The 26,405-nt window shown below is 38.6% G+C and overlaps 1 protein-coding gene across 2 annotated transcripts in view; it reads right to left on the reverse strand.

Moving 5' to 3' along the window:
* Positions 1–237: 237 nt before the first annotated feature.
* LOC130602214 (protein HIRA) overlaps positions 238–26,405 on the reverse strand; it is a 37,047-nt gene continuing 10,879 nt past the window's right edge. For both annotated transcript variants that reach the window (XM_057414849.1, XM_057414850.1), the window contains 20 exons: positions 26,049–26,144; positions 24,676–24,836; positions 23,616–23,783; positions 22,990–23,103; positions 21,034–21,104; positions 18,639–18,744; positions 17,788–18,015; positions 16,861–16,946; positions 16,211–16,405; positions 14,663–14,833; positions 12,921–13,125; positions 12,038–12,142; positions 10,142–10,290; positions 9,031–9,192; positions 8,192–8,250; positions 7,077–7,182; positions 5,365–5,487; positions 4,091–4,254; positions 2,064–2,152; positions 238–1,483 (listed from right to left, as the gene is read on the reverse strand). In XM_057414849.1, coding sequence (XP_057270832.1) covers positions 1,367–1,483; positions 2,064–2,152; positions 4,091–4,254; positions 5,365–5,487; positions 7,077–7,182; positions 8,192–8,250; positions 9,031–9,192; positions 10,142–10,290; positions 12,038–12,142; positions 12,921–13,125; positions 14,663–14,833; positions 16,211–16,405; positions 16,861–16,946; positions 17,788–18,015; positions 18,639–18,744; positions 21,034–21,104; positions 22,990–23,103; positions 23,616–23,783; positions 24,676–24,836; positions 26,049–26,144 — 2,675 coding nt within the window. In that variant the 3' untranslated portion in view covers positions 238–1,366. The remainder of the gene's footprint in view (positions 1,484–2,063; positions 2,153–4,090; positions 4,255–5,364; positions 5,488–7,076; positions 7,183–8,191; positions 8,251–9,030; positions 9,193–10,141; positions 10,291–12,037; positions 12,143–12,920; positions 13,126–14,662; positions 14,834–16,210; positions 16,406–16,860; positions 16,947–17,787; positions 18,016–18,638; positions 18,745–21,033; positions 21,105–22,989; positions 23,104–23,615; positions 23,784–24,675; positions 24,837–26,048; positions 26,145–26,405) is intronic.

Consider the following 26,405-nt stretch of genomic DNA (forward strand, 5'->3'; position numbering starts at 1 on the left):
AAAGTAAGGCAATAAATTGAGGCGTACCTGAATAGTTAGGTCTTGGAAAGAACCAACATATACACTCACTTCTTTCCCAGCACCATGTGTACTTTGGGAAAGAAAACAAGTTAATTAATTTGGTTTCAGTGGAATTCCAAAACCACCCCACAAGTGAACTGCTGGCAGGCCACCGGTACTGTTGTGCTGTCACAAAATGCCACACAAGGAACATGGTCGTAACTGCACGAAGTTCACTTCTTGTTGCTGCGCTGACCACTTCGACAGTGGTCAGGGAAGCCCATTTTGCTTTGTGTTGCCTGAGATAATGAGCACTCCCACACAGCTCCTGTTCTTCCAGCTGAGATGTGGCTCCAAGAGAAAATGTAGCTGTCCAGGGAGATCACAAGTACTTGTCTGATCACGCTCCCAGAGGAAAGATCACCCAGACAGTATTATTTATTTCTAGACACATTAACATGATTCAGCCTGCGTTGACATTTCTGGAGATGCTTGTGCCCTTTGTAATAATTCAAGACTTACATTTGTTCTGTTTGTTTTTTAAACCAATGCAATGTTCATTTATTTCTGTACTTACAAAAAGAGTCACCCCACTGTATCCCTTTCCCTCCCCCCTAAAATGCCTTTTACAAACATTTAAAAATTAAAAACCAGATGATGACATGTTAATTTGGTAGAATTATTTTGAAACATAGCTTTTGTAATTAGAGTTAGATTTCCTACAAGATGACTTTGTAGAGACAGCCTGATTATCGGCCAAATAAAATTCCATATTACAAGTTAGCAAATTCTAGTACAAAAATAGTCCATGTGTTAGAACAGCCTCTTATTATTATTATTATATTCACAGGAAAGAGTCTATTGGCTGCATAATACCTTAATATTTATGAAATTTCTTTTTACGTGGCTCATTCATCTAATTTAATATAGTGTTGAGCCTCAATAAATCCTCAGGCAAAAAACCCTAAACAGGGTTAAATATGCTGTTCAGTGTACTCTGAAGTACTGTGCTTTTCACAGGACATCCAAGAAACCCCACAAACAGTTCTCAGCTAGTTTTGATATTAAAATGAGAACCAGATCCAAAAGGACCCCCCTGAAGTACACATCCACGACTTTCCATAGAAACAGAGGCCACAGCTTCGATGGTTTTACTTGGGAAATGGTCTAGCTCATCCACTCATTTTCACAAATCCACTTGTGAGCTTCTTTAAAAACTAAAGCAGGTCACTCCTGGGACCCTTACGGCACTGCCCTCTTCAGGAGTGTCCCTGCTGACCGGGCTCTTGCTCCTCTTCTGTCTCTGGTTAATGCTGTTCAGCAGTTTCTCGTGGACCAGGCCCCGCAGGGAAAATCTGGGTAAATGCTATTTGTCTCTCAAGATGTCTAGCTGCTCTTGATATTCTGTGAAAAGCCTCTGGAAGCGGAGGTTCTGTCCAATTACAGGAAGAAGCTCTTTCAATAGTTCTCTCTTTCGTAAACCCTGCACAAAAACCACAAAAGCATCCTCAGAATGTATTACTTGATAACATGAACATATTGCATAGAGCTGTTTAAGATTTGTGCCCTTTTTCCTGCCTGGAGAGAGCTCTGTATTTTATGTTCTTACCCTGCTTACATGAATCCTAAAATAAAAACTGTCCTTACGTTTATACACTCATGAAGCTGGTGCAGCCTCTGAAGTTGCAGACTTCCCTACTGAGAAGGGAAGACATTTCACTGTCCTGTCACTATTTCAAAGTTGCTGTGTGAAGAATGCAAAGACCTGAACATGCAACTCTGCTCCATCTGCCTGAAACTCAAGACAGCATCAGATCTGAAACTGTGGCAATAAACATTTGTCTATGGTTTCACATGAAATAAATACAAGCGCAGTGCAAGGAGCCCTGCATATGAGATGAGAGCAGAGTAAGGAAATGGTTCCAAGGACAGCAAAAATAATGTGATTCCTACTTTGCCACTAAGTTTAATAATATATTTTCAGTTCTGTTGTCTATCCATGTCCTGTAATTTTCATGGGAAACTCTTCCTCATTGTTTTGTTTAACTGTTATCAGGACTTACCATAACTGTTGATTCCCACTGACTTCCAGCTGAGTAATGGACTGGACCCAGTAAATCCTTGCATAATTCTCGCAAACGATATTCAAACCCTGAATATTATCAGAAATAAAATCACATTCAGAAGCATTTCACTATATACAACCCCTCTACAATGCAATTGACAACATTCAGGAAGGAGTTTAAGTATCTAGAATAAAATAAAGTCAAAAACATTGATTTCTGAAAGAATGTACTGTTCTTCTAACAGCAAATCTTTGGAAAGATAAGATGATTCATAAAGGATTTATTTTAGAATTCCAAAGGGCTTTATTTTAGGTTCTCAAAAACAAAACCACTACTAAAGATAATCTACAATACAGAGAAAAACTGAAGTAGGTCTCAACCTCACTCCCTCCTCCAGCTTTTAAAAGAGCAAAACAAAGAACATTAGAAAACCTCAACAGCCAGAGAACTAATACAAAAGAGGTATCACATGAGCTGGAAAGCCACAAGATGAAAACTAGTGAAGGGGGAAAGTTGTTAGGTTGCATTTCATGGTAATACATGAATTTGGAAAAATGGAGTCCATAGTGAAGAAAATAAAAAGTCCTTCTGATACATTAAAATATTACTAAACTAGAAGAGAAATCTCAACCTTTAGCAAAAGAGCTTACAACTAAAATAAAATGCACTAAATTAATATGGATTAGTTAAAAAAAAAGGTAAAGAGAAAACCTTTAATAAAACCACACACAGTTTCCAGGCCAGCTCTATTCACCCAAAAATCAGAGGGGAGAATTCCCTTGCAAGTAACTAAGTCATCAGTTCAGGAGTAACTTGCCAATCAAAGTATAACAGATTGAATATTTTAAGGGATTAGAATTCACTAAATGTTGAAATCATCAGAGGAATAAAGGGTCAATAATAGGATATGCAATTTTCAAATTTAGCAGACCTAGGATAGCAATACATGTGTGGCAAAGCAGAATGTGCAGTGACATCCAATGTATACACGCATGCAAGGCTGTGACATCAGTGCAGCGCAAGATGAACCCTCCACACACAATAGAGATTCCTAATTAGTGAAGACTTTAAAAAGTGTAACTGTCTCTTCAGTATATGTATGACCCAAGAAGAACATTTTAATTTCAACCAGAGAATCACATGCAGTTTATCAAGCTCTTTTGTTAAATAAGGGGTGAAAAGGCAAGAATCAATGACTTGAATTTTAATTCTACCAACACCTATTAGGTGGCCTAACATGAACCACTTAGCTCCCCTCTATGTAAAATGATTACTCATGATGAGGAATAAGGCTGTATTAATCCAATGGGAACTACAAAATTTGGAATGCTGGCAAGTGGAGACACAGAGATCTTTAGAATCCAAGAAGCATAAAGTCAGTTGGTTAACCTTATTTAATATAATAGCGTAGAGATATAATGTATTCAAATATAAAACAGACACAAGTACTTTTCTTGCAGGTTTCTCTCCTCACAGAATTTAACCTGTGGAGCTCACCAGTACAGGCTGTTCAAATTTTAGAATGTAAGAAACCAGTATAAAGTGCAAGTAACACAAGCAAATTCTCCGCAGTTTCACATGCTCTGGTACAAAGTGTCAGAAACCAAGCAGCTCTTCCATTTCACATCAGGCAGCGATCATCAGTTGCCTGAGGAACGTTACATGTGGGTATGTGCTGGTTCCTCCGAAACATCCGTAGTTGCTGCCAGATAATACATATGATGTCTGACAGGCACCTGGACTTTTCTTACAATGCAGTTCCTACTGCTGAAGTCCACAGATGGCACTGTTTCCCCAGACCATGATCTGTTCACATTGTGTCAAAATAGGATTCCTGAGTATTGAGCACTGCAGGAAGCAAATGCACTTCAGCAGCTTGTTTTGGTTTTAAGTAAACACTGAGTCCAGAAGCCAAGTGCTGAAAGAAGAACATTAAGTGCAATCGTACATATACATGACATGAATAAAGCGTTTCTTAAGTCTACCAAAGCTGCAAAGAAGTAACACAGCATGGCAGATCTCACCTTCATTAACTAGGTACCGTGCATAGATAAGGAGCCAGTGGCGATATTCGTGACTGGATTGTAAGATAAGTGCTGCTGCGATCTGGTTCTCCAGGTATGCAAGTGTTGTTTCTTGTTGCACTAAATGAGGCATGGAGAACAATCTTGCAGCTTGCCTTCCTGAACTACAAAACGAAAAAATTAGCATGCCAGCCATAAAATCAGATACTATTAAATTCACTTAAATTAAATACTTAAATTCAGTTTAAGGAATAGATATTTTGCACAAGCTATTCTACGCTTATCTTTCAGAGGCATTTGGTGCTTCCAGGGTTCAAGCTTTTAATGACAAAGGCAGCACTTCATGGCAAACTGCCTTCACCACCAACTGGACCATTTACAAGTTTCAAGGTCCACAGAGGGTTTTCTGCCTCCTGTTCTTTTCCTCTTCCTTGCATTTGTCTTCTCTTTAAAAACACATGGTTATCAGCAAACAAGTATTGCCATAGGAAGGCTAATTTGGAAAATAAGTAACCCATTATTTAATTTTTGAAAACAAAAAAGCTAATTTTTCAGTCTGATTATTTTCTCTTTCTCAAAAAGAGAATGCTCTTTGTTTGCATTTCAGATATTTCTCGCAGTTAATTCCCCTTCCCCTCCAAGAGAACAGCAATCAAATTATACAACTCTCCACAGTTTCTCTCACTAGAAAAAATAACCTCTGATGTGAAGGACAGAAAGAGCACAGAAATCTGCCTGAGAAATCAAATTCATATCCAGGTGAGGATAGGCCATTAAATTACCTACAGGAGTCTGCTCTGGCTCACACAATTCCCTAGTGGTACTTTCAGATGTTAAAACTATGCATTAGATGACTAATCAATCACACAACTTTCTCAGACTTCACCAAATAGATCCCTTGAGGATAACTGAACTACTCAAAATTTGTAGGCCTATTCCAGAAAGCTGGTAAACTAAAAATTAAAATGTAAAACAAAGTCAGTTTGGCTAATCAGAATATTGCAGCATCAAATACTTTACCCATCCAATAAAGAGAACCTTAAAATGATTAGGTTTAGAGGATGCTTTCCTGCACCTCAAGCAATCTCGAAATAACATTATGATACAGACTATAAATGTGCAAAAGTTGTAAAAAAACTCCAACACTGTATGAGCTCCTGATAATTTCAGAGCCATTAGCATCTTAAAAATTAACTCACTGATTCAACTACATGAATAAATAATAGGAAAAGAGAGAGAAACATGCTGATCAAATGAAGCAAGTAAGTGCGTACTTTGACGTTCGTCCCTGTATTACAGCTAAAGGCCCAGAACACAGCATGGCTTCTTGGGATGGTAAACTATTCCTGAAGTCTGCACATTGTGCTAGAGAGTCCTGTTTGTCGGAAACAAGATTCCTGAAAAAAAAAAAGCAAACAAACAAAACACAAGTTTGAGGAGAGCAGGCAATGGTACCAGGGGATCCAGCTCTATTCTGACTCAAAGCCCAATTTGTATTTTCACAGATAACCATAAAAGTATCACTAAGGTGCCCAACTGTTCCCACTCCATGTCCAAGTTCTGCTTGTGCTGTCATGGAAATGTCCCTCCCATCTACAACATTAATTGTGTAATAAAATTTAGCACTAGTTTTGAGGGAAATGAACTTTCTACTTGCCATTCTATGTCTATTAAGAAGTCATGCCCCAGAACAAAGACTGGAGTAAACACAGGTAATGACTTTAACAACTTGATTTTGCTTCATGTCAGGTCCCCACACCAACCAGACAAGTCATCACAGATCACAGGCATTGACAGTCTTTCCCATACATTACAGCTATTCCTTCCTATGGAGGAAGTTGACAGTTAACAGCTGGCATTTCCACACCTAATCGAGGGTATCATTTGCACTGGTTTGAGATGCCAAGAGAATCAGTGGCTCAAGCCAATGCTAAGTTTAGATCTCCAGACAGCTCAGAGGAAAAATGGCACAAATATTTAAAATACCCTTTACTGCTTTATCATGTTTAAATTTGTATGATGACTAAAGGGATTGCTCTTTATATATCCCCAAAGCTGTGGTGCAGACAAAAGAAATTATAGCAAATTCAGAGTTTTGGCCAAGAGTCTGTCCTCTGCTCCTTATTGATGGGGAGAATTTCTACATAATTTCTCAGTTTATCTAAAGAACAAATAAGGTGTTTTTTCTTTTCCAGAGCATTCACATCAAGTAGTGACTAATTTCAATTATTCTAAGGAAAAGTTAAAACAATAAGCCCTTTCATAAAGCACGCTCATTACATTAAGTGCACCTCTTACATTAAGACTGAAGTATGGGGTTTTTTTTCCCCTCCTGGAAAGACAACAAAGAATCTGTTTTCGAAAGATACTGTAAATAATTTAACCATGGCAAAATTTTTAATGGGACTTTATGCCTTGACAGAAGTAAGAGAATCCATGGAGATAGCCCACCTGATACCCAGTAAGGCACAGATTCTTTTGTAGCCTTTCCTCGTGTTTAGGACACCAGTAATGACTCTTCATGGGGATTCTCTAAGCTATAATGATTTCTTCACTCTTCCCAGACTTGACTTACTATTTTCATAAAACTTTTTAATGTTGAAGACAGAGCTCTCTTCAAACTTGGCTTGTCATCAGATACAATAAAAAGAATTCAAGGAGTTATGGCAAAATCATCGCCAACTGCTCAACAGATTCAACTGATGTATATCAGCAAAAGTATATATAGGTGTATGTCAATAAGTAAGATTATGTACCATGTAGGAAAGAGTGATAATGCTGTAGAGTAGCTTTTAAATTTTTTTAATGTTACTTTAACCATACCAAATCTTAAAAATATAAAAAGTCTAGACATGCAATAGTGAACCAACACAAAACTAAGCCTGGTGTGTGACCCTACTCAGACTAAACCTTCAAAATACGGAGTGAAACAGAATACACATCTGTTCAGCTAAGTTTTAAAAGCAGGAAATAATACATAACTTACCACGTAGAAAGAGAAGGATTAAAACAATATGCCTTTCCGTCAGACATGCTCATTACAGGTATACCATGCTGAGTCAGCAAGATCTGAGAGACAGTTGCATCGCTTCCTACAAGTCAAATAGGACCAAAGTTCTTCTTTTGGAGTCTTTCATAATATTTGTAACAGTAAAAAACACTATCCACCATTAATTATCAGTCATAGCAACCAACAGAAAAAGGTTCAATGTTATTCTCAAGCACTGAGAGCAAGGTTGAGACACAAGATCATGGTGGTAAGCACCAGGCTCAGTGCAACAGCATTAAAATCACACTTTTGCAAAATATATTATCAATCTTGAGGCTGCAATTTATGCAGAACATGGGCGTTATTGGAGATGTTCTCCATATCCAGGGGCAATCTTCAGTAATTCTGCCAGGTCTTCTGTAACCCAAGAAGCCTTTTTTTTTCCCATTAAGTAAAAATTCTAAACCCCAGCATACTTAGAAAAGCATACTCTCTAAGCATAAATAGGATCGCTGGATACTTGCATTTCCCAGCATATTCCAGGCCCAGGGTTTGTGCATGTAACTTTAACAAATACCTTTGCAAACTGCTAGTACAACTACTTCTCTAAGTAGTTTGAACTAGTGCTTTATGAATGAAAGCTAAAACAGAAGCTGCTAAGCTCCGAGATACTGCTTTTTTTGACAATTTCTGTTGTGCCAGATACTGGCAATGATTGGAACTGAAGATTTTGAGATAATGAATCAGAAGATAATCAACTGCAGTTCATTGTTAAAGTAATAAACATGCAAAGTACACTCAGAGAAATTGTTGTAATAGCAGATTTACATTAAATATTTTGTGATCTTCACAACACTGAATTTTCATATTCAGAAGCAATTCAGAATATAAGCTACAGAATCTTGTAGAAGACTGTTACCCATTAATATTCTCATCTCAGTTATTTCTGTAGTATTTCAACATTGCCAGTGACTTCCCTTCATTACACAATAATGAAGGAAAATCATTTGTTTAGGCTTTTCAGGTTTCATAAGATTCCAGCAGATTCATAAATGGCACTAAATAGTACAGGTGGGCTCAAAGGTTGGTAACTAAATGACCCTTCTTATTACCTGAAAATATTGTTTGCAAAGACTCATCTCTAACAATGACGGTCTGCTTGTGAACATCCCTGGAAAAGACAAAAGGACAAGTCTGCAGTTTACAAACAACTGAAAGCTCCAAAATCATTTAAAACACACACATACACACACACACAAACACACACACAACTTTGTCAGCATTCATGACAAAGCGGGGTTTTGGGGGGAGTTTGCTTGGGCTTTTTTTGTTTTGACATTTTCTTCATTGCTTCAACAAATTTATTTTGGCAAACTCAAACCCCTTAAGGCAAGACAGAAGTCAATAGCAGAGAATAATGTTTATAGCTCTTTATCAGGAAACCTCATTACAGCTAAGCAAACACAAAGGATCCAAATAACTCCTTTAGGAGCTCTGACTTGCATGAGACATTAGATTAAATTCAACAACTGTAAACAAGTTACTGCAGTTTTTACATTGGTATCTTGAAGATGGCTAGAGTACTTCTAACTCTGGAACTCATATTGGCAAAATATGATTGTATTTGGAAGTATCCATATTTCTCCTTTCCCTCCTCCTTAATCTAGTCCATATGCATGGCAAGTCTGTCCTAGGGAGGCTGTTTACACTAGTAACTTCAAGCTGATCCTTTATCTTCCTTCTAAAATCAAAATCATGGACTGTTCTAGAACAGAGAAGAAACAAGATTCGAGTCCTGCTCAGTTAACTTTTCATGTTGTATCCAGAAGTAGACTTGCGTTCAGACCTGATGTGGTTTAAGCCTCAGTTTCAACAGCAATGCATGGACACAACTGGTTAGTTACTACAGAAATCAGGCCAGACAGCTGCTGCAGCCTAACATGGTACTTACCAAACAGAGAGCGTAGCAGCAGTGGTGAGAGCCATGACGTAAGAACCTGTGCAATGTAGGGTGGAAATGGGTGTATTCAATATAATAGGAGGAAGAAGGCGACGACCACAAGCTGAAAATACTGACAATGTTCGTTTCTCACAGGCTACACTTACAATCTCACTGAAAGAAAGAAAGAATAAAACCACCACATTTTGTCAAATGCAAGTAGCATGGAACCAGACTGATTTTTTAAGTTATCATACAACTTGGGCTAATTCCTTAAATGGTAACTATTACAGCTCTTAAACTAATTATAATGTTGATCATCCAAGGAGATGGGCAAGAGAAGGTCTGCAGGTAGAGGCCAAGAGCCCATGAGGCATAATTGTAAAGATTTTGAGTATACACAAGATATTCTTCAGGCCTGTACTTGTATTTAGCTTTAAAATCATCTTCTTTTTCAGACTTGGACATGGCTCTGGCTTAAACTCTGAGGTTGAACTAAGCAAAGTTGAAAAAAATGAAGGGAAAAAAATAGCAAAAGACTCAGGAAAATATTTTCATATTACAGAACATCCCATTTCAAATTTTTCATTTTTAGTAGCTAAGTTAATCAACTTTAATGAAGAAATATAAAGGAGAAATGTAAATATACAGGAAAAGAGTTGTAACTGGCTAGCTTTAAGACAGAACTAATACTTGGAATGAAATGGGTCTAAAGACTAAACGCAGTATATATTTTTATCCACAACACATTTATTATGAAAGATTGTGTAAGATTCACAGCAGGGAGTGATAAAACCAGCAAATAGCAACAGTCAACAGAAATAAGTCAGAAGCCCTACAAAAATCTCCACAGGGTAGAAGTTTAAGAGCATCAATGTATTAGACCAGGTTAGCTAGAAGAGAAATATGGTATTTTGAGCCAAGAATGAAGAATCACAAAAATCCCTAAAAGAAGTGATCCAGTTAATCAACTATTCTAAATAAGTAGATGAGAATATCTTTAAAGCCTGTACTTATTTGTAAATATATGGGTTTAGGCATAACTTTCTGTAAAGCGTACTTTTGTACCCCTAGAAATGTTTTCTGGCCTTCAGAACCATCTTCTTCCACAATATACTCTTACCAGCTTCCTGCTACAGTGAGAATTCGACTGGTGAGGACTGTCTCCCATTCCTTTCCTTCTCGATTACACTTTAACCTGCTCAACTTTGAACCTCCCACAGTGGTTATTTCATTCTCCACTTCAAGGTACATTGATGGATCTGAACATACCTGAAATACAAAAAACAAAATACCTTTCAGAATAGGAAAAGAGCTACGAAATACTACAATTGGATCCAAAACAATCAAAAATTATGGAATCAGTGAGGTTGGAAAAGACCTTTAAGATCAACAGGTCCAACCTTTACCCCAGCACTGCCAAGTCCACCACCAACCCATGTCACTAAGGGTCTTGTACATGATTTTTGAACACTCCCACAGACGGTGATTCCACACTGCCCTGGGCAGCCTGTTCCAATGCCTGATCACCCTCTTGGTGAAGAAATTTTTCCTAATAGCCAATCTAAACCTTCCTTGGCACGGGTTGAAGCTGTTACCTCTTATTCTATCGCTTGTTACTTGGGAAGAGAGACCAACCACCTCCTCTCTCCATCCTCCTTTCAGGTACTTACAGAGACCATTAAGGTCTCCCCTGAGCCTTCTCTTCTCCAGACTAAATAACCTCAGTTCCCTCAACTGCTCCCCACAGGACTTGTTCTCTAGACTCTTCACCAGCTTCATTGCCCTCCTCTGGGGACTCAGTACCCTGAGAATGGCTGGCCTGACTATTAACGACTGAGGCAAAGGCAGCATTAAGTACCTCACAGCCTTTTCCTCATCCTTGGTCTATAGGTTTCCCCTAGTATCCAGTAAAGGATGGAGGTTCTCCTTGGCCCTCCTTTCATTGCTAATATATTTGTGAAAATATTTATTATCTTTTATAGCAATGGCCAGATTAAGTTCCAGCTGTGTCTTTCCCTTTCTAATTTTCTCCCTGCATAACCTAACGACATCCTTGTACTCCTCAAGGGTCAATAAGTTCCATCTTCCACAGGTTCTCTTTCTTTTCTTCCTGAGTTCCAGCACTATCTCCCTGTTCAGCCAGGCTGGTCTCTTCCCCACTGGTTTTGGTTTTGGCACACAGAGACTGCCTGCTCCTGTGCCTTGAAGATGTCATTCTTGAGGAGTGTCCAGCCTTCCTGGACCCCTCTGTCCTTCAGTACTGTTTCCCAAGGGATTCTCCCAACCAGTGTCCTGAACAGGTCAAAGTCAGCCCTCCGAAAGTCTAATGCTGTCATTAAGTACAGATAAGCATGGTATTCTCTGTTTAAAGTGCCTTCAAAAGGTACTGTGGTACTTCAAAAGAAGCAAACCTCTAATATCAGTCTTGGTTAGAACACAAATAATTCTTTGTATTCAGAGCATAAGGATAAAGAAAGGTTGTGCTAGTCTGTGCATCCTAATTAAGGGCACCAGATCAAGTCTGGATGTGCCCAGTCTCCCTGCAATCTTGCAATTAGAACCACACTAGCACAACCTAAACAGGCAGAATAATTATTTCATAAATGCCTAAAGTAAACCTATTTGCCAGTCTCTTCAGCTGTAGAGTCCCTCCAGAGAGCTGTCTCTCATTCTTCTTCTTCAGCAGTGTACTACCAACACAACTGTAACAGTGCAGCAGTTACTCCCATTGGAGACTCTGATCTTTACAACACACTTTGCTTAACCAGGAGGAGGGAATGATGAACCAGTAGTATTCCTCTTTGAACTTTTGCTAGTTCAGAAGTGTCTTATTCTTCGCTGATTTGCCATTAACTTTTCTCATATAGACATATTCTTAGAAGCTGAAGTATACCATCTTGCTTGAACAAATATACATATTCAAATGTTAATTTAACAAAGGATCTGAATAATTAATGATATTTTTAAAAGCAGGTTATTTTAAGTATTAAGCTTTTTCTCCTTATAGTCCACTTACTTGCAAAGTAAACGACTTCTGTGGGATTGGGGTTGGCAGTTTAAGTGCTAATGCTGGAGCAGAAATGCAAGCAGTATCCTTCTCAGAGGCCAGTGTAGCTGGGGACTGGAAGAAGAAATTGCAGAAGTAATTTTTTCCATTAAAAAAGGTTAAACCGAAGATACTCTATAGTACAGATTGATCTGAAAGATACTTTTTAAAAATTCCAAATAATGCCAATTGCAAATATTAATCTTTTCCCAATTATTTGTATAAATACAAGGGTTTTAATATAGCTTCTAAGAATAAAAAAATAAACCAAAAACAAACAACAAAAACCAAAACTAGATGTGGTTAAGTTTTTTTATCTCCCCCATCCCCTTTTCAGCTGCAATTAGTTAATGGGAATTCTGCTATACTGCATGGAAAAGCTAAGCTCCAAATACTGAAAACAGAGGGATCTATATGGCCTAAAATGATGGAAACTCTATTGGAACTTAGTAATTCACAGTTCTAAGGAAATGCGTAACCATTTAAGTCATCATATCCAAGTCACACTCTTGTGCTTGGGCCACTCTCCGCCAATGAACACCAAAACCTGATGCCATTGCATTTTATTCTATACAGTCATTTGGCAGGCTACCACTACTTGGCATGCTGGTACCACTTCCTAAGTAGCTGCATATTTATATAAAGGATGGACACATTTGCCTCACCATGTGCATCTGCTTTTCTAAATCTTAAATTTTAGTAAGAGTTAAGTTTAAAGGCAAGGAAGAGGGATGGCTAAAAATTGTGAGGGACTGATGCAACTTGTGTTTCTCTGACTCGATGGAACAAGTCAACGTGGTACCAACTTTATCAAATGAACATTGAAAGCCACAATTAATCTTATTTATTTCACCTGAACAGTTAAAGTTACTGGTACAAGTCTAGAGTCTTTCCGAGGCCTTCCTTTTTTCTTCTTTTCTACTGTTTCTCCCTCAAGTTCCAGTTTCCGTTTGGGTGCACTGAGTGGTTTAGCAGCTGGAATCTTCTCTTCACTGTCACTGCTGCTCTCCAGAATGTCCTTGGGTTTACTGTCTTTAATTAAATTCTGATCCTTCAGTCTGAGCAAGTAAAAAAACATATTTCATGTTTTATATAAGCTGATTCCAAAGGCTGCACATACCATATGTATGTATTCTTGCAGATAAATTTTAGCTAGCTTTGAGTGTACTTCAAAATGCACAAAGCCAAGAGAAGGAAGCCAAAGAGGCTTGGCAAATCCCCTGCCAAAGCACAGTGTGCAATATATATGTAAACTGATCAGGCATATTCTCTCCTTTAAGAAAAATAAATAATCAAGCTAGCAGTTAGCTACTGGATTAAGCTGCAAGTAACTTTATTTTAGCATTCAGTTCCAATTACAACCACATCTCTTCCCCTGGGTTGATACAAATAATTCAGCTCTCTGTAAGATGCGAGATTAGTTTATCTTTTTCTCTCCAGCAGACATTGCACTTTCTGCTTACTCATGCAGAACTTCATTTGTCATTCTGCTGTCTATCCCCAAAAGTTAGAGTCATAAAATCATTAGGGTTGGAAAGGACCTTAAGATCAGTTGTCCTATTCAGTTCTGACTACTGTAAGATCATATCTGTAAACCATGTAAATGACTTCACTGCTCCATTTTCCATTTCAGAAATACAATATAACTAAAGTAAAAATCCCTGTGAACTCTTTTGTTAACCATTACACCCTAAAATACACCACGCTCTCCCCATTCCCTCCCCCATAACTGGTTATTAACGCACTACAATATTTTGCCACATTTATTCCATAAACACTCAGCTTCCTAGAAACACCTTGCACAATCCAAACTTTTTCTCTTTGGCATCTGAATTATGCCAAACAATACACTTCTATCCATACTTTACTGACACACTAGAAGCAATTATGAGAGTAATTTAACACAGCATTTCTTCTGCATCATATGGTTAAACCCTTTGACATAAAAATATTGAGGTGTTTAGTAAAAGCACCTTTTATTGGTAACAAGTTGGGGAATCACATACTACTTTCTCAAGACTGCTATTGTTATTATCGTTTGTCCTGGTGCAGCAGGAATACTTCTGCCGTAACACACTGTGTCACCAAACAAAGGCTGCCTTTTGTTTTTTAACTCGTGGATCCAGAGCCAAACCCCCTTAAAATCAAAGTGTCCTCTCTGCACACCTTCAAGGCATAAAACAAATACAACTGCAGCAGTGATGATTCTAAACTGTCTGCAGGTATATATGGTAATTTACCATGAAGTAAATCTCACTCTTGTACAGAGATGCAGGCTGGCTATTTTTGTCTTCTAAAGAGCACAGATGCATGCAGCCACACAGAGGCACACACACACACAGAGCCTCTTGTAACAAGCATTTTAACTCGGAATATTTGAAGAGTCTGCCTGTTCCCAAATGTCAGAGACAAATGTACAAAGGGATAATGCCAGCAAAGCATTTACCTATTTGCAGCTGTTCTCTTCCTTCCAGTTGTGGAAGAGACCCAAGACAATTTCTAGAGTGCCAGTACCATGACATCTACACCACAGAGAATCAGCGTTTTAACTCTCTGCATTACTACCCCGCAACAGCCCCCTCAGCTAGGTCTTACCTGTCCACAACAGTCTGATTTGTATTTGTTACAACAGCAGTCCCTGAGGTGGCTTTGGATCGTTCCGTAAATCTAGAATCAAATGCTTTCATAGGTTCAATCTTGGATGGAGTTGTCAAGACAGAGGAAGATGATGCAGGAGGAGCAGCTGAGGCAGAGGTAGCATTTACACTGTCAATAAAAGTGACAGGAAAACAAAGTTTGTAAGGAATCTAGTACTGGTAATCTGCACTGCTCATAACTAGCTAACATTCATTACACTGGCTAGAAACCATATTGAAAATCTTTCATTCAAGTACACACATGAATTATTGTGAGATTTTTCCCCTTTCATGCATCAGTATCTCACAAGCTTTGTCTGCTCTCAAAAGCTGTTTATGCACATCTCAGACCTAAGAGCTTCATGTGGCTACGTAGATATATCTAGATTAAAAGACCCTAATTCATTCATTATGTATTTTTAATTCAGGAATGAAATTATACTTTGAGCTGCTACTTATACACCCAAAGGGAAAGGATCACTATTTTACATGATATCTGGGGTTTTACCCTTTGTTCAGGTTACCAAATACTTTCCATCACAAGATTATATTCCACTGTTTATCAACCAAACAGTTTGGGCTGGAACAATTCATGCCGGGTTTTGATTTTGTTAATGAAGAATCCAAAATAATTATTAGGCATTTCCAAGCACAACCCTAAGGCAAAGGAATGTGTCTTCCCCACATTAAAGCATTCCAGGGATCTGTGATTTGAATAGCTGTTTACTTTAGAGATTTTTCAATTCATTCAGAGAATGAATTGCAAGAAAGAATGTCTCTAAGACAACTGATGGTCGTACTAAAAAGCTGTTAGAATTCCAATTTCCAAAGAAAAGGAAACTTTATAGTTTAATCTGTCAATCATTTCTCACAGTCTACCCACTCCTTCTTTAATTTGTGGCCAATTTCGACTAAATGTGATGAAGTGGTAGAGGTTCCAATGACACTGTGCTCTTCAAAATGCTGTAAAAATACATTGCGGAGGAGAGACCAAGTCAGTGTTACCACTAAAGGAAAAGCAAATAATTAATTAGACAGGCACAGTGGCCAATCAGCATACGCACACTGACAAGTCAATGTCACTGTGCTCTGATGGGGTCTCTACAGGAAAGAAGCACTACCAGGTTTGAAAAGAGGAGATCTACAAGCCAGCAGTTGACAGAAAGCAGACTTCCTTAGTTCCACTGCTGGAAAACCTTCTATTATTTACGACTAGCCACCCAGTAACCTATAAGCACGTCCCTTTCTTAGAGCATTAGCAATCAGCTGCATACCTCATTGCACTGAAGATCATTTCCAGAACTATGCATATTGATTCATTCATTACCGATTTATCATGATTTGAAGTAACCAGATACTAATAATACCTGGATGTTTTCAGGAATGTCAGATTCCTGAAGTGTTACAGTAAGGAAGCCCCTTTAATAATTGCATGTTTACAGAACTGTAAACAAGATTTAAACTAAACAGAGTCATGTAAGTGAAAAACAAAACTGCACATACTGACCCATCTTTATTGGCTGCATCATCTGTTGACTTTATACTGGCTGCTGTTGGCTCTACAGAAGGCTTTGAAGTATTAAGGGAATTTGCTGCATTAGAATCTAATGACATGAGCTGCTGGTTACTTTGAGAAGACATCATTGAGCCACACAGAGATCCAGATATTGGGATGCTATTGAAAAACGCCGTAGAAAAATCCCTAAACAAAAAGACAACAAATGTACTTACAGAAAACGCTTTTAAAATCATTGAAAAATAATAGTTTTAACTATTTATTCCATTCTTCTGTTCTCCACGTGTGGATACTCATAGACAACATAAATAAATGACCAATGCCTAACTTTCCAGAGTTGTTTCTCACATACAGATGACACTAAAGCCACTAATAACGTAGACAGGAGCGTGCAATACATTATTGCTCACTCATCTATAAGGGCAGATAAGGAGAACTAGCCTTAGCTGTAAGATCTCAGTTCTAATAGATAAGAGAACACAGGTCAAAACTATATTCTGTAAACAGACATAAGGTATTTCTAGCAAGTGCTTTAAGATGCCCTAAGACTAAAGTAAGTCACAATTGGGAGTTTGCATCAGAATAAAGAGAACAAAGATAAAAAGGTGAAGAAGGATTTAAAAGATGACTTCTAAACATACCCAGTGTCCAGCTGAGCTATGCAGAGAGGTGTGATCCTTCTCCGACCATCTGCTGTCCGTGTTTCAACTTGTTTTTTTAAGAGATTCTGTTAGGAAATATATTTGATTGTAATTTCTGATAGATAGGAAATGCTTTTTTCTTTTTGTTTTATCCAACTGACAACCACAGGCATATTAGGCTGAAAGATGTTCCTCAACTAAGAATATATTAACAGAGGTTATTTTCCCTATTGTCTTCCAAACATACTCTGACTGCATAAATAGAATCAATCTTCGTTTTTATTAATATAAGTGTATTTTAATACCACAACTTTTTTTTTTTTAAACCAGTAACAGGTGTTTTTTAAGTAGAAGTTCAATAGACTACAAAGTACACCAGAATTCTGTTTACTGCTCTCTGGCTGTACCATAATATACATTGTTTTTAATTTAAATACACACATTTCCAATCCTGGACCTATCCATCTGTAGAAAAAGCATTTGTGGATCATGTAATCTGCTTTCCACATTAAGAGAGCCAAGTTCAAAATATTCTCATCTGTGTGCATTGAATTCTTCATTAGAACTTGTGTTCTGTGTTTAGGAGAGAATTAAATAATGCTTTCAACCTCCTTCATTGAGAAACTGAAGCACAGTTCTACAGTTTGACTGTTACTACCTACCTTTGGTTTCCTTTCTGCACACCCATTTTTAGCACCCATGACAGAAATACCCACAAGCCTTTTTCCACAATAGCGTTACTTCTGCTTAAAAGCTTTTTAACTTTTCAACAAGTCCCAGTAATGTCACATGGACCATTCATGGGTTGAAAGGTGCCATTCAACACATACAAGGAAGCAGAAGCTGATTTTATCATTTATCATTTTATAATAAAAATCAAACTGCTTGGTACGTGACCCTATAAAGTGACTGCCCAAGAACACCTACCTTCCTTATGTCCTCTAAACTCTCCCCATTAACCATGCTTGCCACTTTGGGAGCCGCTGTCCCAGTCCCAGATGCTTCCCTAATTGACGCATTCTTCTGGTCCCCCTGCTGCTGTTGCTGCCTCTGTTGGTACTTGAGCATCTCTGGATTCTCAATAATGGTGGTAGACAACTGAGCTTCAGTCATTATAGCTAGGCTTTTGCCATAGGTGGACTGATGAATGTTGCTCTGTGGGCATCAAACATATCACACAGAAGAGTGACTACGACTGTGTCCCGGGTTCAGTGCTGAAACCACAACAGACTGCTACCATGATGTCGCTGACTGTGTATGATAGCATCGTAATACTGTAATGGAACCCATAAAATGCAAATGCCCTCTTTATCATTTATACATTTATATTTTAAACACTACTTTATATTTTCACCTAACGCTAAATCAATACACAAAATAATTGGAATTCAAAGCTTTAGTTGCTAAATAGCAATGAGAGGAAAAAACAGCCAACAGCAATCAGTTTAAAAAGACTTGAACATATGCAAGTCAAAGAGTAATTTTAAAGTGTTTTGAAGCACCCACTCCCTGTTTCCTTGGCCAAATAATTACTTCAACTGTATAATGATGTGTAAGCAGGTGATGTTTTCCAAATAGACTTTCTTTCCAGAATAGAAACTAATATCACAGATTCATTTCTTGACTACTCTTTATTAACGATTTGTAAAGTACACAAGAACACATTTTTCTGTAATATGGAAATCAGTCACTACATACTTCTATAAATAGTTCAGTATCTTAATTGCATCAATACATCCCTTAAATATGATCACAGAATCTCTGAGTGCTTACTGTACCTTTTCCTCCTCACTGAGTGGATCTCCAAGTTCATCCTGGGAAAAGTCCAAAAATGCCACTGATCCATCCATGGAACACACCAGGATACCAAGTCCATTAAGGGTCCTGAAGGAAATACAGGTTCATTTTTATTTTCAGTCTCTTTCATTGATGCAAAGGGGCAATACAATAAATTGTTCAACAAAATTCTTAGTAATAAGATTTATTATCACAGCAACTACTGATAAAACCAAACAAGTGGGGCAGTAAAGAGACAGAATGATGGACAGCAGGAGTCCATGTACCAATATTCCTTTGGAGGCCACACGCAAAAAGGTAGAAGCAGAACCATACAGCTGTCCATGGCATAACTAGCACCATGAAAACCTGTCTGTAGGGGTAAAACAGAATAGTGTTCACAGGGAACAGTGAAAGGAAACTATAAATGTATTTGCTTCAAAAGATGTAGAATATCTTTCTGTTAATGGAACTGGGTGAAGAAAGGGGCCTTCAGCAGATAAGCAATCGATATACTTCTTTAAAGACCCCATAAACTGACGTTTGTGGCCCATGAAGATGAAGTTTCATCACACATAGGCAACAAGTTACAGACAGCCCACTTTAAAGAGTTTACAGTCCAAATAAACAAGATAGGAAGGAGAAGTGAGACTACAGAAGCAGCAGCTCTACAAGTTGGGTAAATGCCTCTTCTCCATCATCATTATCTGAAGTGACAGCAATAAGAAAGCAAGCTGTGCATATGAGCAGTCCAAACAACTCTGTTAGGCGAGAACATATGTTTGGTTTTGTTATTGTTCATTATTTGCATTTTTAAGCAAACTGCACATGTTCTTCTATGTGAAGATATATTATAACCCTCATCTGGAGGTCTCAAAATGTTTTCCTGATGGAAAAGAGAAAGGAGAAACTATACATTCTAGTCTTAAAGAAATGGTAACCTTCTGTTAAAACCTATCACTGCACATTTGAAAAAAAAAAACAGTACTTGCTGAGTTTTGACCAATAACCCCATAACTTCCAATTACAGAGCTCATAGAGATGGCAACACAGTGGTATACAGATGACTTGTTAAAGAGAATGGAAAAGGAAGGGAAGCAAGTACAACTCTTAAGTCCGGTACAAACTAGTCCGGCAAGGCTTAAAAATATATTCCATGCATCATGGCTATAGGTGTTTGAAGACACCTTTTTTTTGTGTGCTGGCTGATGGCACCACATCCAGAGAAGCTGGCCTCAGCACCATGTGACAGGTTAACCAATACTAGTCCAAGTTAGAAAATGGTAATATCTTGTTGAGAGTTCTCTGCTTGCTTTGCAGACAAAATTGCTGAGCTCCTATTGACCTCTGGCTCCAAGCAATTGTTCCATGAAAACATAATCATGTTCAGATATTATGATGATGCATCCAAGTCTGAAACTCTAAAATAGAAATGAGACAGCTATAACAATAGTATCAGATTTCTCTGCATTTACTCAGTCTGTTTTCAGAATGGAGCATGTTTCTGGGAACATTCCATATTACTGACATTTTAGCCATCCATTTCAATTTGTAAACAGGATATAAAATAAGTTTCCTGATGATCCTTTGTCTCTCCAATATCCTACAGAACCATTTCCTCAGAAATTGCAAAATGTTAACCAGCTATTACTGCCAATGGCTTTACACCACGAAAAATGCGCAAACTGCAGATGGAGAAATAAAATAAAACACATTACAGAAAGGCAAAGCTATTCAAAGCTATTGTACTACAACAATAGCAGCGCTTCTCATGAAATATTCCATTTACTGGCTTTCTAGCCTTAATCTATTAATGAAAGAAAAATATTTTGGTTTTGAAAACTTTTTATCATGCTTCACTGAGCTTCATGGCAAACCCCACAGGGCACACAGAAAACAAGTTGTTATACAATTGTAAGCTTTAACATTTACAGCAAAAACCCACCAAAACTGTTAAAGCTCTTAAGACCACCCATGTCATCAGCTGCGTGTCTGTCATGAAAAAAATACTAGTCTTTTCTTGTACAGAATCCTTAACCATGTAAATCACCTGACGTATAGGTGCACAGTGTGTTTTTAATGCCACTTACTGAGTGGTCTCAGGGTTATTTCTCCCTTACTATTTACTTGCAGTGAATATGCAGTCTATAACTAGAGACTTCTGCCTTTTTATGACCAGGCCTTAGGAAGAAAGCAGGAGGGAGTGCCATTAACAGCAGAAAGAGGAAAACAAGATATGTGACAGTAGACTGCTGGGAAAGTGGGCTGTCCAACCCAACCCAAATCACTAGCTAAAGCTACAGTCTATACTGTTTTAAGGAATTTCCAGTCCATACATATACCTAAAGATGATAGCAACACACTGGCTTCTGTAACAAACAGCAGAAATCAACTTACCAGGAGATGTCCATGATAGACTTGTCAAACAGCTCATGAATGACAACTAACGGGCGTTTCAGACATGTGAGCTTAAAACAGAAAAAAACAACACTCAGAAATGTTAAGTTCTATGCTACAGATATTACCACATTAACACTCTCCTAGAGTCCAACAACATTCGAACAAGGCACTGGAATGGGTTGCCCAGGGAGGTTGTGAATGCTCCATCCCTGGCAGTGTTCAAGACCACGCTGGACGAGGCCTTGGGTGGCATGGTTTAGTGTGAAGTGTCCCTGCCCATGGCAGGGGGGTTGGAACTTGATGATCTTAAGGTCCTTTCCAACCCTAACTTTTCTATGATTCTAAGACCTGGCCAGGAGACAGCTGTATGCCTTGTGGTCTTTCTGAAGCACCTAGTTACCCATTCCATTACAGGCACAGAAAAGCTTTGGAGAATAGCAGCTGACATTCAACCCTCACCTCCTTTCTGAAACACGGACTGAATTTCTTAACCAATTTTGCCTTTACATCACAGTAATAGAACACTCTCTACCACTTAAAAAGTAATTTCACAGATGCTAAAGACAGCTTCTATTCTAAGCTTTAACAAGATAAGAATGTTGTAAACTGCCAGCACAAGAGGAAGATGGAAAACAGATTAGGTTTCCATGTCCTCACTCAGACTCACTTGTCTAAATAAGTGAAGCCTATCAAGAGCAAAGGGAATTTGACTCACCATTATTCTTAAAGAGGATTCCTCTATACTTACAAATCAGCTTAGAAAGAACTGAATATGAAAATCCCCAGTAACCTGTTCTAAATCATTCTAAGCTCTTTAATGTTAAACCAAAGGTCTTGATATCTATAGTACATAGTACAACTGAAATAAAGCAGAAGACAATGTGGTATAGGATGTTTCATGCTCAAAGGTTCACGGATGTAGTGTAGCAGTCACCTTCAGTAGTTATTTCTTTTACACTTCCATAGGTCTGTGTAACAATTAAGGTCTTCAGGGCAAAGACTGCCTACAACTTTGCATCTCTATAATACCTAGTATAACCTCAAAAGTCACCCTAAATGACATGATAGTATAAATAGAAAGTAAAAAATACTGAGATTGATACTTTGATAAGGGTATGCACTGGTAGCATTGCCAGAAACACTTAGTGTTGTGCATTTAGCGATTAATGGATAAATATCACACTGGAATCTATAAATAGTAGAATGCAGTTAGCAATTGGTGTGTTCTGGCACATTCTCATCACAAAGCTTTACAAATCAGTTAAATTTATTCCCTGTCCTTTCCAGTTGCCAAACAACCGTCTTGCATTTCTAAGTGTTGGAATAGCTACTCTTCTCTTAGCCAGAATAACAATTTTAGTGTAAATTTTACAGTAAAACCCAAACTAGATATCGAGAACTCAAAAATATACTTAAAAAGCTCATTTACTTTCATATTCCTCTTTCAACAGCAAAAACAGAAGCCAGGAAATGAAGTCAGAACAAAGCAGAAAGATGAGCTGCTCAGAAGCAGCTATCCTATGCTTGCTATGTTCTCCTCATACCCATAAAAGCAAGACTAACAAAGGCAGACTCTAAGAGTGATTAACGAATAGGTGGGCTAAATGTGGAGAAACAGTACTCTTAAAAGACTCATATGGAGAATGAGTAAAAGACACAGGAAGAAAATAGGGTGGAATTATGTTTATTAACTGAGGTAACATGATTTCTCTTAACAGCTCCCCCCAACCCCTCACCAGGGCAACATATTCTGCCACTGCTCTCGGCTTTAGAGAAATGAACTAACACCAACCCACTTCCTCTCCCCCTGGATAATCCTGTAACAACAGGGAGAAAAACCCCTAAACATTAACCTAAAGATAAGACCTAATGCTGCATATGTGGCCTTTGTGCTAAACCCCAAAGTTATCCAAATAACCACATTAGTTCAAGGGTGGCAAAAAACCCACTTACCCAGACAGAAAGAGATCGATCCTTACTACCAACAGCACAGCAGCAGTAGGGACAACTCGACTTGGTGGAGCTCCCATTCTTTTGCTTCTTCTTGAAGATTTTCGGATTGAATTTCTGCACCAATGAGATGCCCCAAATATTATTACAGTAATTGCATTTTAGTAGATCTGCTTTAAGAGCAAGTTTCCCACTTAGGAGCGAAAAAAACCACTTTTCATAGAAGCAAAGTCCTTAACCAGACTATGAGAGCACTGACAAAAAGCACATCTGCTTTCTGAAGAGGCTTTCTGAATGCCTTGACAGGAATAGTAAGTAGTAATAATTTTACTAGCAATAGGAAGCCACTAGAAACCTAAGTCACTTCATTCAAGTCGCTGAACAGCTAACCAAGCTAGTGTGGTTAGCTACTAATGTGCTCCTGCACCCTCACCCTCTTTGTTCATCTACATCCAGTTCTCTTATCAGAAAAGCAAACTGATTGCTTCCAACATGTAAAGTTGACACTTTTGCATCACTACCATGGGTTTGCTTTACTAATCTTGACACCTACCTTCACCTCTTGTCCCATTTATGCATAGAATTATCAAAAGTTTTACTTCAGGGATAAATTACTATCACTCACTCACCACTACTGTAACTGCCTTCCGATGCCCTACAAAATCCATGTTGGTTTTCCATCCATCTCTCTCAATGATCTGAGCAGTAGGTCCAGAATTATTCATGGCATGAGCAGAAACAAGATAGTGACCATCAGGTGACCAGCTAAGTCGCAACACATGAGTTGTCCCTCCACACTGACAAAAAAAAAACCCAAACCAAACCAGAATTAGAGCTTTAAAAGTGGCAAACAAAGGATGTTTAATACAAGCTGTTCAAGTTTTAGATTTAGGGAATATGATTACAAAGTCAGTCTTCTGTGACTATAAAAGCATATCATTACATACAATTCTCAGTACTTCAGCTGTATTTTATACAGGTGATGTAGTGTGTCTTATGAAGCCCTACCAAAAAGGGGAAAAAGGAACCCAGAGAACTTTTTAAAGGAAAAAAAACATAAGTCTTTTTGGATACTGTACACTCAGAGCCTTAATTAGTGACAGGGCTGCAGCATACCGACTGCTAACAGTGAGACTTCAACTTGCAACACCAGCTCACACATGAATTTAGGCATTTACACTCTATACTAAGAGTAACTGCACTCATCACAATACCATAGATCACTGCAAAACACTCCACTCACTAAGCACCAACTTTTGTGCCCAGAAATTTAATCTCTTGATCAAAGTCATCACATAACAGCCCTGTGATGCCAGACCAAAGATCCCTCCTAAATACTTGTTTCTGACAGTGGCCAAGAGAAGATGCATAACGAAGAAGGTAAGAACAGTGTACTTAGTGTGCCGCTATTTCCTTGGAATAACCTTTGCATTTCCAGGAATTTACTTAATTGTTTACATAACCCAAATAAACCTTTGACATCCACAACATCCAATGGCAATAAGAGTCTCACTTTAATCACGTGTGAGAAGGCAGCTCTTTTTCTCCCCTTCAGAACCTGTCATCTGATAGTTTCATTCAATTCAGCACCGTTAAATCAGTTAATGTTTGTGCAGAATCAGAGATATTCTTATCACTTTTGTTCATTCTGTAGGAATTCACTTTGAACAGTCACACATCCTGGAGTACCTCATCAAAGGGTTTTGTGATGCTGGTTTCCAACTGCCAGTCCATGGTCCGCCACACCTTCAAACTTCGATCATCAGCCTGAGAGGCAATGTATTTCCCAACAGGATCCCAGGTCAGCCCTTTCACCAAGCCAGAATGCCCCTTCAAAGTGGCAAGAATTTCTGTGCACACAAACATGGAGAACAGGGAATAGTTACTGATATCTCCTTTATGACAAACTGCTGAGGAGATCTACAAGATCCTTTGGAAACTTCCTTTAATGTACAAACAACAATATAAGGACTGCAAAGTTCTTTATAAGAAAGAGATCAGAGCAGAAACACCAGCAGAACCCCAGGTGTTCAGAATAGCACTTGCAAGCTATGGAAAGCAGCAGTTTAACTGGAACTTCAGTGAAACATTCATTCTCTCCCCCGCACCCAAAGATTATCACAACAAATTCAGCTTTGTGCAGCAAATGTGATCTAAGCCAAAGTTGCAGCTGAACAGACATACAAGCCTGGCAGACCTGGTAACCTGCTTTCAGTCAATCTCTTCCTTATCGGACTACGAGAGAAGAGGTTGTGAGTACTGCACAAGCTACACAGTTAGCATGAATGTCTAAAAACCCTGGTATCTGGATTGGAAGCAACACTAAAACATAACACAGTGACTAGGCACCACAGAATGGGAGTTTCAGCCTGCATCAGGTTACGTGGTGAGAAGCAGCCAGATAAAAGCACATGCTCCCTAACTGCCACAGACCCTCACAGGTCAGCTGAAGCTGTCCAGTGTGCCGACTGCTTATCCCTGAGAAACAGACTTTGAGACTGTGTGACCTGCTAGCACTGCAGCAATGGAAGAAGGAAAATGGACATCAAATGTAAGACTTGGGAGCTTCTGCTACTGTGAGGCTCCGCTAGTCCTTCCCTTCACCCTGTAAAGTCCCACTGCTTATTAAGCAGCAGCAGTTAAAATGGGGTTAATAAAATAATGCCACCCCAAAGGTGAATGAATGTAAAGTCTTGTGAGCACAAAGGCAACAGGGAAAAAAACCCCAACCATATATGCATATATAGATGTATTATCAAGCTCAAGTTCTATCTATTTAGGATTTTTTTTGGGAAAAGGCAAAAGAGAAAATACACGTGACAACGTTCACGTAAAATCAGCAACCTGAATGTAGCCACTGTCTACAGCAGAGTGGCATCCACTGCTCATTGCCATCAAACTTGGAAGGAGGACTGGGTCACCAGGTTGCAAGAACGTCATCTCAAAAGACAGACAGCCCATTCCCACCTGCTGATTTTCACAGTCAGTGAAAAGCACCCATGGGGCAAAGAGTTTAGCACAAATCTTTACATATTGCACATCTGAAACGTAAAAATTCTCACCTGGGAATTTGACAGCGTTCCAGATGACAACAGTGTTATCCACACTACAGGATGCCAGCCAGGCATCATGCGGAGACCACGCTACATCCATGACATCTGTTTACAAAAAGTTTTCATTTAAGACATTGATGGTAACCAGAGAATCCCAAAAATCTCTTAAAAGAACTGGTGTGGCAACTTCTTTTCAATCACTGAGAACTTAGGATTCCACTAGAGTGTAAGGTAAGAAAGAACACAGCAGCACTCGCTGGGAGGGAGCTCTTTTTTACAGCGCCCAATGGGGAGCAACAACAACAAAATCCAGGGCAGAGAATGCAAGATTTAGTGATGACAGGAAGTACTAATGCCTGTATAAAG

Source organism: Pezoporus wallicus, unplaced genomic scaffold (assembly GCF_028554395.1).
Source record: "Pezoporus wallicus isolate ANWC-B61680 ecotype Strahan unplaced genomic scaffold, APGP_CSIRO_Pwel_v1 contig_8047, whole genome shotgun sequence".
NCBI lineage: Eukaryota > Metazoa > Chordata > Aves > Psittaciformes > Psittacidae > Pezoporus > Pezoporus wallicus.